At 41.1% G+C, this 14,666-nt stretch overlaps 1 protein-coding gene across 5 annotated transcripts in view; it reads right to left on the reverse strand.

The window, feature by feature from the left end:
- The window catches only part of dgki (diacylglycerol kinase, iota), a 54,766-nt gene that overhangs the window by 20,416 nt on the left and 19,684 nt on the right, over nt 1–14,666 (reverse strand). For 4 of the 5 annotated variants that reach the window (XM_053861519.1, XM_053861520.1, XM_053861517.1 and 1 more), the window contains exons 2-4: nt 4,198–4,306; nt 2,101–2,196; nt 162–236 (exon numbers count right to left, since the gene is read on the reverse strand). In XM_053861519.1, the coding sequence (XP_053717494.1) occupies nt 162–236; nt 2,101–2,196; nt 4,198–4,306 (280 nt within the window). The remainder of the gene's footprint in view (nt 1–161; nt 237–2,100; nt 2,197–4,197; nt 4,307–14,666) is intronic. The other variant, XM_053861518.1, reaches the window with a different exon arrangement.

Here is a 14,666-nt window from a genome sequence, read left to right on the forward strand (position 1 = left end):
ATACAGAAAAAAGATTTTTAAATAGAAATCTTACTACACTTGACAGGAAAGTAGCTCAGAAGCATCAGAAATTAAGACCCAGAATAAAGGTCAAAAATAGACAATGAATCAACAGATGCGTTTCAGATAGTTGTGATCATGAAAGTGTGATGGAGATTTACCTTTTCTAATTGTTCTATGCAGCCGGTGTGAACGACAATCTTACAGGCGGCACACTTCCTCCTTGGAGCCGACTTCTTAAAGGAGAAACAGAGACATATGGCAGGAGGTGGTGAGACACACAAACATTCCCACTAAACATGAATTATGATTTCATTTTATAGCTGGCAAAAACAAAGGAGGCATCAAAACACACAGAGCACTATCAGTGAAATCTCTTCTGAGATGTTTGATTAAGTGCTTAATTCTTGATGGGTGAAATTTTAAGTATTACTATATGTTACAGGAGCTGACAAGACAAGAGCAAAAAGGGTTTCCCGAAAATGCATAAATATATTAATATATTCATTATTTCAATGTGTTTTTCTTTTTCTTTAACAAATTTCTCGACAAAATGTCAAAACTGTGTTTAATATAAAAAAACGTGATGACAAAAATCAGGTGTTAATAATGTACAGAAAAATGCAACCACGATGAAATAAAAAAATAATAATAATCACACTAATAATGACAAATCAGGCAGTAAATGAGTAAATGCAGAGGTAAAACAAACTTGACTAAACAATAAATAGCTATATCAGACTAGATATCCTTTATTTGCCTAACCTGTATAGTATAATTTTTTTTTTTTAAATAAAAAAAAATCAGAAAAACAATGACAAAAGAATTAAGAGATATTACAAATTAACATATTTTAACATTTGTTATTATTATTATTATTATTATTATTATTATTAGTAGTAGTAGTAGTAGTAGTAGTAGTAGTAGTAGTAGTATCATTAAATACATGTAAAAAAATGCTAATTAAGAATGTAACAGAAAGGAAGATAAGATATATTGCCAAAAAATATATTATTTTTTACTTGTTTATTCTCACCCACATCATTTTTCAGTCAAAAAAATATTTTTTCGATTTCGATCATATGCATTTACCTGTATCTGTTAGTCAGCATAATAACTGCAGGAACTTTCAAGCGATGTTGGTAATGGGGGTCTACACTACGGCAAAACTAAAAATCATTTTATCTTTCTCCATTACTATAAGGACAACACATCAACAACAATTAGCTTTATCCCTTACTCTGGCCGAATTGGCATCCATCCATTGACACACCAATTACTCTCTTTGACAACAAATTCTACCTCTACAGACAGAAACAACAATAAACTGCTTCAAGGTTGCCATAGTGAAACGATTCCTTCATGAACATCAGTGACTGTGTCCGAGGTCTGCCTTTGACAACACTGATTTTGATCCCAGTGTTTCGCCTTTTGGTGCAATCGCACTCAGATTTAACCTAACATTCAGGATACTGGAAGACTAAAAAGCCTCTTTTCCATTTCCAACTAGAACTAACACCCTTACTACGATATGCGGCTCCTTACTATTAAAAGACTCTAACTGGATTTTTACAAAAACAGACGACTGAGCACCGCTTGTAGCGTGCACAATGACAAAATAAACCACTGGAAAAGTGAGTTAAATAGCATTAGATTGGTGTATCAAATGAATACAAAGAAATCTCACCACATTTATCAACACATAACAATGAAGTAAAAGCAACTCATTGTCATATTTTCAAACGTAGCACGCTGTTGAAACACCTCAAAAGAACAAGGGACATCTTGTTTGGGATAACGCTAAATAGCTAGCCAGAAAAAGCTAGCATAATGAAAACACTTGGGACCACCTGCATTGAACCTTCTGGAGAAACCTTCATTGCAGGCCAGTATAGCAGAGAACAAAATCAGATGCAACCTCCTCATCACCTTCACTCATGGGAGAGAGCAGACACCTTCCCACGTCCACAAGACAGTTTCATCAAAGTGGATTATGATTGACGTATTGATCGGTGGCTGCTATGTTGGCAAGCTTCTCAACATCTATCAAATGAAGCTTCACACTTCACTCTGAACAGATTTTATAGTCAGAGCACTCACTGCGGTCTTCAACAGACACGTGTCTTCTCCCAGGTAGCAGAGCTCCCCGGAGCAGCTGGTCTCCATCCACAGGTGATCTCCATTCACAGCATTCTCCTGCACACACAGATAATGATGGAATCCCAACATTGCACAGCTTTGTGTCGGCAACCATAAACACTCCACAGTGTGCATGGGCAAGTGAGTCAAGCACGTAATTGCAGAAGAGTAGGAGGATAATTCTACAATGAGTGTTAATACTAGAGGGGAAACACTCAGGAGTTCACTGACACCACTGAGATCTGTAGCAGCATAAATGTTTTGGATTGTTTTTTGAGTAAAACCGCTACTTTTCAATAGGCTCGGTTTGGAACCGGAGAGCTGAGGTGCATGTCCTGGTCCTACATTGTATGTCAAGGGGTCAACATGATAACATGACTCACCACTGTGTCTGGACACCTTCATTTCAGGGTCAATTCAGTCTTGGGACCAACAGTTACATTCCAGTAGTTTGAACCAAAGGCTTAACCTTTGGTTACATTACATGTATGACGATACTGTATATGTAAAGAGGGCACTTTGGTATCGCGCTCCTCTAAAAATCAAAGAGAAAATGAGACAGAATAGCAATAACCGTCTCTGACTAAGGCCGGACGTTCCTAAAACCCAGAGTCAATAAGTGATTAGCCATGTCCATGTGGTGTTGTGTGTCATGCAGGGATTTAAAGGCCAGAGATGACGCAGCGGAAGTGTCCCCACAGACAGAACAGGAGGGGTCTCAGATGAGGGTCGACTCTGGCTAATTAATGATAATGTCTCAGTTACACATCAACCACAAATTGACTGCTACACAACAGCAGAGGACCTGAGGTAACCAACAAATCTACATAAACAACAAAGTTCACACGCTTGTTGGTTTATCTTTTTTTTCTTCACCCATCCACACATCTTGTTTGTTTTATTCGAGTTTTGGTCTCAGAAGTAGCAGTCGACGTAAGAGGCCTACATTTCTGGCTTATCATGATCCTCCTCCAACTCCTCGGGAGGAAGACTTGAGAAACTAGACCAAAACGAAATTCAGTCCTTCCTGAGACAGACCGAGAGTTCTGACATTAGACTCGGCTAATCTGTTGTTCTGGTTTCCACTTGTGTGGCGAAGAATCTCATTTCTTCATCCCCAACACAGTCATGGACTTGGATTTAAAAGAAGTGGTCCTCACCCTGATCGCTGCCCAATCAGATGTGAACTGAGAGCCAGCAAACAGTAAATTCATTTGATCACATATTAAAAAAAGAAAAGCTGTTCTCAGAATTGGAGATGGCAGGAAGTATTTCTACAGACACTCTTTCAGCATCAGTTACAGATGTTTCTTCATCCTCTGTCGTCATCGGACAGAGAAAAGTTCCAACAAGAAGTGTTGAGTAAAGCACTATACCAAGATTATTATAATAATTATTAGTCGATCTTCACAAAACGCATGGGTGTAGAAACCAGATGACAAATCTGTTCACATGAATATGTTGATGTATGACTCAGTGTGAATCTGTCTGTCTCATTTAAAGCACTTGTGCGCTCAGTAAGTCTGGATCCATCCATCCATCCATCCTCAGCCACTTATCGGCTGCCGGGTTGCAGGGCAGAAGCTTCAAATGGTCGCTTCAAACGCACTTCTCCTGGGCAACATCCACCACTCCAACTGGGGGAGCAAGAGACGCTCCCGGGCCAGTGAAGAGATACAATCCCTCAACCTGGTCCTGGTCTCTCCCAGCTGGCTGTGTCTTGAACACCTCCAAAGAGAGGTGCCCAGGGGGAATCCTCATGAGATGCGCAAACCACCTCAACTGACGGAGAAGTAGCGGCTCTACCCCGAGTCTCTCCAGAGTGACAGAACTTCTCACCTTATCTCTAAGGGAGACACCTACCACCGTTGGAGAAAAAACTTTTCAGCCAGGACCCATAGCTCATGACCATAGATGGTCCATCGGTTTGATGTTGGTAAAAATGCTCGCATTTTCCATTTATTTTGTCCACATCATCTATCTCCCAGGGCATCCATAGCAACTTAACAATATTAGCATCCTGACAACTCCAGTAGAAAGTAAAGGTGAATGTCTGACCGTCCAGTCCAGGCTGGTGCGAAGCTCCTTGTTGGGACCGTTGGACGCAGGAGGAAGTGAGGGCTGAGGGGGGCCGAGGTGCTGAAGGCCCGCGCGAGAGATCGCTTTCCTACGAGAGGAAAACAAACAAATAAGTTAGCACGATGCATCAGTGGGTGCCAATCTGTCAATCACAGTCGGAACTAGATTTCAGGGTGAGAATGAATTATTCATAAGACAAGGCCACATTTGCCGATATTTGGTTTGAAGGACAGGGAACAGCTTGGGTAAGCAAGCGCCAGCAGCGCTTTCGGGTGACGGGAGAGAGGAGAGGACAGATTAGATCTGTGAGAGGATGAGTCAGCACTCATCTCTCTCTCCGCACATTCTCTCGCCCAATTACTTCTCCGTGTGTCTATCTGTTCAGCTGTCTCTTCCAGAAATCCTGCATCAGCTTTCCCTCGCCACAGTTATTGACATCACCAAGAATCTTGACCACCAAGGCATCTCAAAGGGGCTGCACTTGTGGATGTTCAATTCAACTCTTGAATGAGAGATTCACTTCACATCGTTTTCAAATGTAATTCTCTCTGAGAGGCCAAAAGTAAACCTGCACCGGACAAGTGACTACTCCCCACTTGCCCTTTATAGCTGGGACATAAAACACCCCTATTTTAGCAAAACAGTGCAACATATAAAATCGCCATCTAGAGGTTGGAGGTCATCATTCTGCAAGGAATCAAATTGAATTGAATTGTTTTGGTTTAGGTAAGTCCATAAATCAATCACAGACTTCATTCAAAATGACCACCCATTTGAAAGTGACTTTGACCCTGAGTCTGGTTCAGTTCAACACCAGCAAAACAAACACTAAACAGTAGAGTGATCCATTATCACCATGTGCAATCTCTCCTTCGTGTCCTGGTCAAAAGTTTTTCGGCCCATTTCAAACTGCCATTTATCTTTCTTTGGCAGACCCTCAAAAAGAGGATTGCAGAAATACCATGGTAATGTGTGTTGCAACTGCTCGAGGGAAAGGAGAACTTCAGTGGATGACACAGCAAGAATAAAATCTAACATAAGTTTAACACACGTTACTAGAAAGTACAAGACAAGGATTTGCTGTATACATTGATAAAACAAGAACCTGTATTTTTTTATTGATTCCAGCTGAAGCTTAATAGCAGTGAGAAACTGCAGAATAACTTTTCTAGCTGTGAAAGTGTCCCAGTAGTACAGCAAATGTTTTAATGTACTTGTGTGTGACAGTGGAAAAGGTTACACAGAGCATCTGACCCCACTGTTGAAAGTTTCAGTGGCCGTCCGGCTGAAATCGTTCACCAGAACAAAGAGGGGTCCACTTACAAAGCCTGTAACCTGACGACACACTCACACATACGTGCTCACCACTTCTGGGCTAAAAATAGTCACGTGTGGGTGACAACTGCACAAATGCAAGGACGTATGGTGACTGGACAGATGCCAAGGAACAGTGGACCTCACACATGCACGTCTGATGATTTGAGAAACCACAATCATGAGTGTGTATTTATATTAGCTCTGACCATCTAAATGTTTGTGGACACATGAGATCATGCGGACTATGGTTTGAACACACAGTTGCCTGGGTACAATTCTCACATTTCGTTGTTTCGGAATGCTTTTTTTTCACTAAAGACATTTCATTTCACTGCATATATTCTGCGTATCTGCGCAAACATCTTTTTCAGTCTGGTCAATTGTCCCCAAACACATGATCAGTTTCCACTCCATTTCTCTCAAGCCCATACCTTCAGCTCTCCTCAAACATTTCCTTACTCTCCCTACAAATCACCATGTCATCAGCAAACACCATCATCCAAAAGGACCCCTCTCTAACCTCTGTCTGTCCATCACCAGCACTCCACCAACACGCCTCACCACTGCTCTCATACATATCCTGCACAACCCTCACATACCCCTCTGATGTCTCATTTATAAAGTTTAGAAAACAAACTTCCATGCACGTCAGGACTGCATCAAAACCCCTGCATGGTTCATTGTCTGGTTCAAATGTGTTCTTCAAACTAACAAAACAATTCCCTGAAGGATTCAGAAAAGATCAGTGTTGTGCAGACAAACATACGGAGGTGGTTTGTAGTAAGGCAAAGCATCTGACATGTACTCTGTATTAGGAAGATCCATGTGCACTCATCTGTTGGCAACCTTTGAGAAGACAATCCATCTACTATTTGTGACTCTCCAAACATATTCCTGCATTTCTGTCTCTTTCTTTCTTCGAGGTCCCTCACTTTATTTGATCGAACACTAATCATTCCTCTTCCACGCTCTTCTAATCCTCAACCATTTTTCTTCTGATTCCTCTGCACCTACGCCATCGTCTTGCTTCATCCTCTTATCTCCTTTCTTCATTCTCTTCCAACGTTTCTCCTCCTCTCCCTTCTCTCCTCCATCACCCTAGCTCTCTCTTTTTGTTCATCCTCCCCCTGGTCTCTTCTTCTAGCTTTCCTCCTCCTCTTCCAGCAGAGGTGGGTTGTCAGTGTTGCTATGACAACGGCGGCTCAGCAGGAGCATCGGAAGCTTATCCCGTTATTATGCCGGACGAGAGTGTTTCTCTCTTCCCGTTTTGAAAACTTAACATTACAGCAGGAGAACTGAGGTCTGATCAACATGTAGAGAAGTATGTGCACAAACACACAAAGACACACACTGTAGCATGAGCCACAGAGTGCACCCACAATTCCTCTCACACCTAAAAAGTCAAGCCTCTTACACCGTGGCTGTTGACTGAGCAAGAACAAGCAAAATACCCTGATAATAAAATGAATAAGGGCAGCTGCAAGTGGGAGGACACGAATTTCACATCTACCGACTCTTGCGTTGTGATTTCGACACGATTACAGAGGAGGTTTCAGGACGACAGAACAACTGCACCAGCGTGGGTTCAGTGCAAGTAAAGGCTTGTTTTCAAAGCTTGGAGCATTAGTTGTGTAAGAAGCATAAAAAAACATGTATTATGAGTTTTTCTTTAATCAGCAACAAAAAAACCTGAGTCATTGATACAGCTCACACAGGTCTGTCCTGGGGCATCCACCCAGGTAAACAATAATCTTGAATAATCCCAAATGAAAGGTGAGTCAAGATGATCCACTGTACACAGAGCAACTAGTGTTCTTAGCCATCAGCTAGAGGATAATGACCCAGAATGTGACAAGTCATTCTTCTATAGTCAACTTCCATAGTCATTTCTTTGATGTCCTTCTATTAAGTTAAGAGTTTAGGGAAAAAATGCAGTCATTAAAAGCCTTACATCTTCTTAAATCAGTAGGTTTTATGCGAGAGCAAACCGGTTTGCAGACGTTTCAGTGCGTGCAAAACCTTTAACATATCAGCCTTAGTTGATATGACCGGCTGATACTATTTAACAGACTACCTCATGTCTTTCAACTGTCCCTCATCATGAAGGTGCTCCCTTTTGAACTTATTGTTTTATAAAGTTCTCTCTTGTCTGACATATCGAGAGCTAAGCACAATGTGACGCAACACTGAGCATGACTCTGTAGCTCCAACCCTGTCCACCTCCTTACTAGACCAAGAAGTGCGGCAGACGTGACAGAAGCAAAAAACGCGGAGAACTTGAATGCTGTTATCTCCTCCATTGCTCACAGTTCGAAGTTTGCTTTGAGTTGAGAGCGTTCGGGAGACGTCCCTCCCCACTTGTCCAGCCCACTACAGCAGCAGCTCTGCGTATGTTCATAATAAACAACGGCGTAGACAGCACGTGGCCAGGCTGGCACCTAAGCTTGTTTGGACTGACAAGGAGGAGGGGTTTTGGCTGCACATGATTTTAAATTTACAAGTGTGTCGTTATATGGAGTTCAACAGTGCAGCGACAAGTTCTGTTTCATGAGATTTCAGCTCCCGCGAAAGAAGCATTTTTTTTTTACGAATTATCGTTAAATAAAATGTACATTCAATTAAATTACATGACATGATTTAAAGCATGATTGGACTTGTTAATATCCTTAGTTACAACATTGGATCATTTTCCACTTTGTCTAAAAGTTGCCATAATGTCCATTTCTTTTTCTTCAGCAATCACATTTCACATACTGATATATTCGCTTTGCATCAATTTCTAAGTTATGACTTTAAAAAAACCCCAAATGTCTTCCACAGAGTTGTCGTCACATGGTTTTCAGCAAAGCCAATGCATCATTCTCTCACTCACAGCCAAAAACACACTTCACACTCATCGTTCAAGACCAATTAAAAGGTAATCTGTGAGGTCCATGAGTGGCACTGTGGTGTATGACCAACACCATGATCCTTTGCCGTTGCATGAACGAGCTTTGGCCTCACAAGTCGGAACAATTGCAACGCTGTGCATTGTGTGGGCTTATTTAAAAAAAAGAAATTACTTGAAAATGGATGAATATCATTCTTTCATGCTTCACTACATGTTAAGGTGACACTAGCACAGTAGATGACCTGTTAAACATGGAAGACCATAATAGGGCCGCTTTAAGTTTTCCAATCATACTAAAGCTACTTTTCTTCATCCTTTTTTGTCTTTTGGTTTGTGGCCCCCTTCAGAAATCTTGTTGTCGACCCCTGGCCAAGATGATGATTTGACCTCTTGTGACCTGATGCCATTGCTTTAATAAAGAGCAAGAGTTTTCAGTTAAATGCGGTTTCATCCAATAACTGATTGTAATTCACAAAGCACCAGAACATTTACACAAATCTTCTGTCCAAAGAGGAAGTACAAAGTGTAATCTGCCGAAAGAGGCATAAATTTGTAGGACCTTTGAGCCTGACATTTTGAAATTGAACCACTCTAAAAATAGATTTGTTTCACTTCCGTTTCACTTGTTTCAGTAAATCCCCAATAGTCCACTGTCAGTAATCTGCGGATAGTGTTACAGAATGAATAGCAGAAAACTGAAAGACAGCAGTTGAGCGCTCACCTGTGGCCGAGGAGCCGATGAAACCAGCGCACCTTTTTCACCCTCCCTCGCTTTCGGCCCATTCCACCAGCATTGATCATGTTCGTGGAAAAGGAAAGCTGCCAGACGTTTTCAACTTCATGGAGAAAAGGAATTCAAACAAACAGGAGCGTGTTGTCTCGACACTCGCAGCAAGGATCAAGTCATTGTGCCAATCAAGATGACGACAGACGAAGACCTGACACCAGACATCTGAGCTCAGTCAATGGAGGACTGTGAGCTGAAGTGTGTGAGCGTGCGCTTGTGTATGTGTGTCACAACTAGTGCTCAGACATATTTTATTTAGTAAGCATTAAAAGTTGGAAAAGGTTAAAATAACTGGAGAATAATTCAATGGAAATCAACATTATCGTTATGTTCAGTCATTTTGCCACTTGTGTGCATGAAGTGACCCATTTCTCAGTTTACTGAAATTATTTTGCTTTTCCTAAATCATTTTCATTAAACTTAACTTCCATTTTTCGCCAAAAGTGGGCATACAAAAGCAAAAACGAATACTAAGGAAATGCTATACAGTAAGTATTATTAAGTGTATTATAAAGTGTATATAAACAAAACAACTCAATCACTTTCTTGGCTCTTGGTGTACCAACCTGCTAAGGGTGTACAGCAAACGTTGGGGCAGCAAAGCCGGTTCTCAAAAGGAGAAACACGAACATGTGACAAAATGTATTGTGGGTGTGTAACAAACCAAACTGCGAGTTGACTGGATTGTCACACCCTTGTAAGGACTCATTTCCTATTGAGTGGACCATTGTTCCCAGCAGGAAACACTCATCCTCACTGCCATGGACAACAACAAATAACACATCAGTGGGCTTATCACAACCACATTTCTCTCCAAAAAGGAGAAATGACAGTAATAGTAGAGAAAGCTCAAACAGTTTGTGTAATGGTCTGACCTCTTTTCTATGAATGTAAAGTAGCCTTTGTCTCCTTTTATACTCTGAAAGTTAAAGAAAAAAATCACTTAAGGCACAAGAAACTGCAGACTTTGACCAAGCCACTCTTTTCCACTGACATTGTGATTACCCCTACAATATTAATATACTGCATTAAATGTATTTATTTCACTAAAGGAGTACAGGACTCACACACACACACAGTGAAAGGGAGGAAGAGTTGCTTAAGCTTGTGCATCAGTTCACCTCAAGAACAAAACCTTTAAAAAGGTGGTGGCATTCCGAAACAGCCAAATTTCAATCATTGTCCCAAAATCAACATTTCCAGAACAGTATATTGGAAAAAAGAGGGACATTTTTAAAGAGAACCATTGCAGTATTGTTTAGTTTAATTCAAATTAAACTGTCAAATGAAATGTTTACAAAACACCTCAGCCCAGGCTTTTATTTTACCAGATGCAAGACCTGTGTTCTGCCAGGAGAGCGTACAGTATGTTGTTACTCTGTCAGTCATAACACCACATACTTTTGAATCCCCAACAACGGCAACTTTACGATATATGTGTGCAGCAAACAAATCAGGAAATTGATAAATGCAGAAGACAGTATGAGTACAGTTCATTGTGAGCTTTTTCCAACCTATCATATCACCTTATTAAATATGAGCAGCATGAACAAATGGAATACGGAACACAATCTAAACCCATCATACATGATTCAGCATCTGTTAACTGCCTGCACTCCAGACACTGGAAACAGAACATAATGTTTCACTCACGCCACACTTTGGTTAGAGTAAGGCAATATGATGTTCAGGTGGAATGACTGAATGGCAGTGTTTCAATTTTTATTTGGGTGTATGATTTTAAAGAAGACATAAATTACTGGTGCTACAAATAAGTAAAAAGGAAGGCAGCTCAGTGAAATTAAATCACAGTTATAATACGATAATAAAGTGCAACAGTTGAGTATTTTTGGCACATCATGCAGGCAGCAGTAGTAGTAAAACCATTGACCCAGACAGTTCATTTCAATTGCATGTGGCCACATGTTTTGTTGCTGCCACGCTTATTCCAAGTGGCCTCAAGTGGCACAGAAATCCATTCGTGGCAAAAGCTTTCTTAATAGAAATATTGATATTTGTCCAACAATGCATCGATTGTGTATCACCAGGGAATGCAAAATACATTGGATCAATAGTTTGCCCTACTTGTTGAGAAAGAGGCAGGATTTTCTATAATTGTGAGAGCATTTTTATCTTTAGAATTTAAATGGATTAGATCTAAGTAGATTTTGAGCCTTCAAAGGCATGATTTGTTTAGAGATAGTCTTTTGAGAGAAACTTCATCCTCTCAAAGTTGCTTCCACTGCTTGAGTGAGGGAGTCAGTATGAAGGGCTGGAGCCCAGAGTAATGTCAGTGTTTCATGTCATTCAGACTTGTGACACACTCACTTATAGAATGAAATATACATCCCCTGAGAGTTTGAACATCAGACACATCATCCAACATGTGAGATAGACTCTAGACTGACTAGTACAATTCTCTGTCAGTGAATATTCAGGTGTTTGCACAAGCAGCATCGACAATTCTGCCACTTCTACCTCTGCTTCCTGTCAGAGCACCTATCAGTAAATGAAGCGAGTGAGTGGCACCAGCAGCACCACACCTGTCACCAATCATGCCTCTCAGTTGTCACCACCTATTCCACCCTCCTTTAACTCTCTTCTCTGTTAAAAAAAGGTGACAATGGAACTGTATTTTGACTGTTTGTAACTGAAACATTGTTGAAAATGAGCATCAGAACGGATCTTTAGTAAATTTAATCCATTTTTAACATCGATTTCAGTACAGCAGCACAAAACAAAACCGTGCAAGTCTATGCTTGTTCGTGTTCTGTAGTGTCATGAAGGTTTTAGTTCCAGGTTTAAAACAGGTGACGGAACTCTCCGTCTGTACTTCAGGTTCTCTGCTGATATGCTCTTACAGCTGTAGTCTGACCTCAGAGAAACACATGGCCTGAGCGCAACAATCGAAGGAAGAATTGAACGCACGCAAACACACTGACATTGTCACAAGCACATATACTTCACTGAGTCACGCCGCAACTAACTTGTTATCAGCAATCACGGCCATGATCATACTCAACCCAAAATTGTAACGGTTTATCCATGCGAGCATAGAGGGGGGTAGTGTGCAGGGTGTGATGGGCGGTGTTGTCATAGCAACCCCACTCAGACTTCCTTCCCAGCTTTATCCAAGTCTAGCATTCCTCACTGTCTGTCTGTCTTCCTCCCTGCTTGTCTGTCTGTGTATGAGTTGTTGTTAGTGTCACTGAGCTCATTAAATGCTCTATAAAAGGCATATCTATCTATCTATATCTATCTACATATATATACATTTTAAACTTAGATTTACGCTCCCCATTGGAAACGGGGTGCCACAGGGGTATCTCTGGGATGATGGTGGTTTCACGTTCCAACATTATCGCAAAAAGAACAAACTTTTTAATCCACATGTGTTGAATCCTAAGTCGCACGGCCACAGTAATATACTGTTTTATCAACAACAAAAGTGACCACCCACATAATAAACCAACTAAGCATAGTAATTATCTACATGGACAAAAAGATTCCAAAATAGAATTCAGAAAGGGCAGCAGCACTTATAAATAGAGGGAGGAAGGTGAAAAGGAAAGAGTCAGACTTCCTGAATCCAGCCGTACCATCAGGATTGACACACACACGGTCGACACGTAGCAAGCCTCTGTTGCAAATTTAAGATTTATTTTATTCACTACAATAACAATGAATACTGCCATTTGACTATGAAGAGATGTCAAATATTTCCATCCGCTCACCTCCTCACAAGTGAATTGACGACAGGAATCCGACCTTTATTGATCCCCCTTGGGGGAAATTAAAGATTTATGAGCTCCACTTCTGGTCGCGTTCAAGAGACCTCGATAAGTCTGCCCCCTTTACATAACCGTGTCTTAAACTGCTCTACATACACGGTGTCCTCCTGAAGTGGCTCCACGTTCACTTTGAGTGTAGTCTTGTGTGAAGACGGTGATCTAATAAGAGTTGATAGTGTTCCAGAGTGCAGCTGCTCTCACACACCCACTCCCTGTCAAGAGCCCCTCCGAGGATAGCAGAGTAGACTGTAATTAAATATATTATACTTATTAAAGTGGGGGAATATATTCTCCAGTCACATTTGTTGAGGAGTGGTACGCATACTCTGCAAGTGTTAAAACCTGCGTACTAAACTCACGCTCATGGAAGCTGGCGGCTCTGGGAAAAGGGCTTGTTTGGGGATATACACTCAACAAGTGCTGTGTTGTTACTCATCAGAGCGTCACCAGGAGGCTGAAGTACTGACAACTAAACGCAGAAGCATGAACAGTGTGGCCGTGCCTGGCGTCATGGTTAATCATCAGTGTAAATATTGTAAAATGCAAGTATGAAACAGTAATGCAGATGCATCCGTTTGAAAAAGTTAAGTCCAGCCTTTGACTGTGAACGAGAACTCACACCCAAAGAAGGGTGTTCAGGCTGTTGAAGAGAGGGCCTTCGGTGTTGGTGACCTCATTACTAATTCCTGGAGAAGGGCTGGACGTGTCGGCTCCGTCAAGACTTTCACTATGGTTCAGACAAACGGCTTCCGAGTCTGACACTGTAATTCTCAGCGGGAAAAGTGTGGTGTGTCGAGTGCAGGGTGGAGGAGTTCAAGCACCTTATGGTGTTGTTCATGACTGAGAGAATGACGGGGGCTGGGTAATTTTATCGATTTTGCGATGTATACCGATGTTTTTTTTTCTCAGAAAGTATCAACACTTGAGCTGTAAGTATTGATACATTAAGCTCATTCAAATCAACCCTCTCTGCATTGTGCTGGAAGGCACATTCTGGTTCCGGCCACATTCTTCCAGCTAGTTAAACTCCTGACGCAGAGCAATCCTAAGTCATGGCGGTGAACATGCTAACTACATACAGTACATAACTGCGAGGTGTGAAATCAGATGTATGGGACTACTTCTTGAAAAGAAAGATGAAACCGATAAAACTAGGAGTTTGCCAACTCTGTCAAACACAGAGGTAATACGACGAACCTCCGTACGCATCTCAAACACTAAGCAGGTAACTCCTCAGGCTCAGGGAGTCAAGAAGTTATAGCACGATTTTAAGCAAACTGTGCTGGACACCACCAGATCGACCTGGCGGGCACCAGATGATCTCTAGTTGTAGGGCTCTAGTTTTTGTTGTTTTTTTATATTGTATATTTAATCATTCTTAAGATGTATCATATGTAAGTGTAGATTTCTGGTAAACAGTGGTAAATATATTGGTACTAGATAACCATCATGACAATAACAGGGGAACTGGCAATAACAAAATAAGGTTACATCATAAAACAAAGAATTTTGAAAGTAAATGAAGATGAAAAATTATGAATACATGTGAAGAGGATTATATGTTCAACTAGGAATGACATGACTCAGTGATCAACAATCATACGAGTACTGACAATCTGACACATAAAGGCTGAATCACACTGCAGTAGACTTTAAGAAGTAA

Source organism: Synchiropus splendidus, chromosome 4 (genome assembly GCF_027744825.2).
Source record: "Synchiropus splendidus isolate RoL2022-P1 chromosome 4, RoL_Sspl_1.0, whole genome shotgun sequence".
NCBI lineage: Eukaryota > Metazoa > Chordata > Actinopteri > Syngnathiformes > Callionymidae > Synchiropus > Synchiropus splendidus.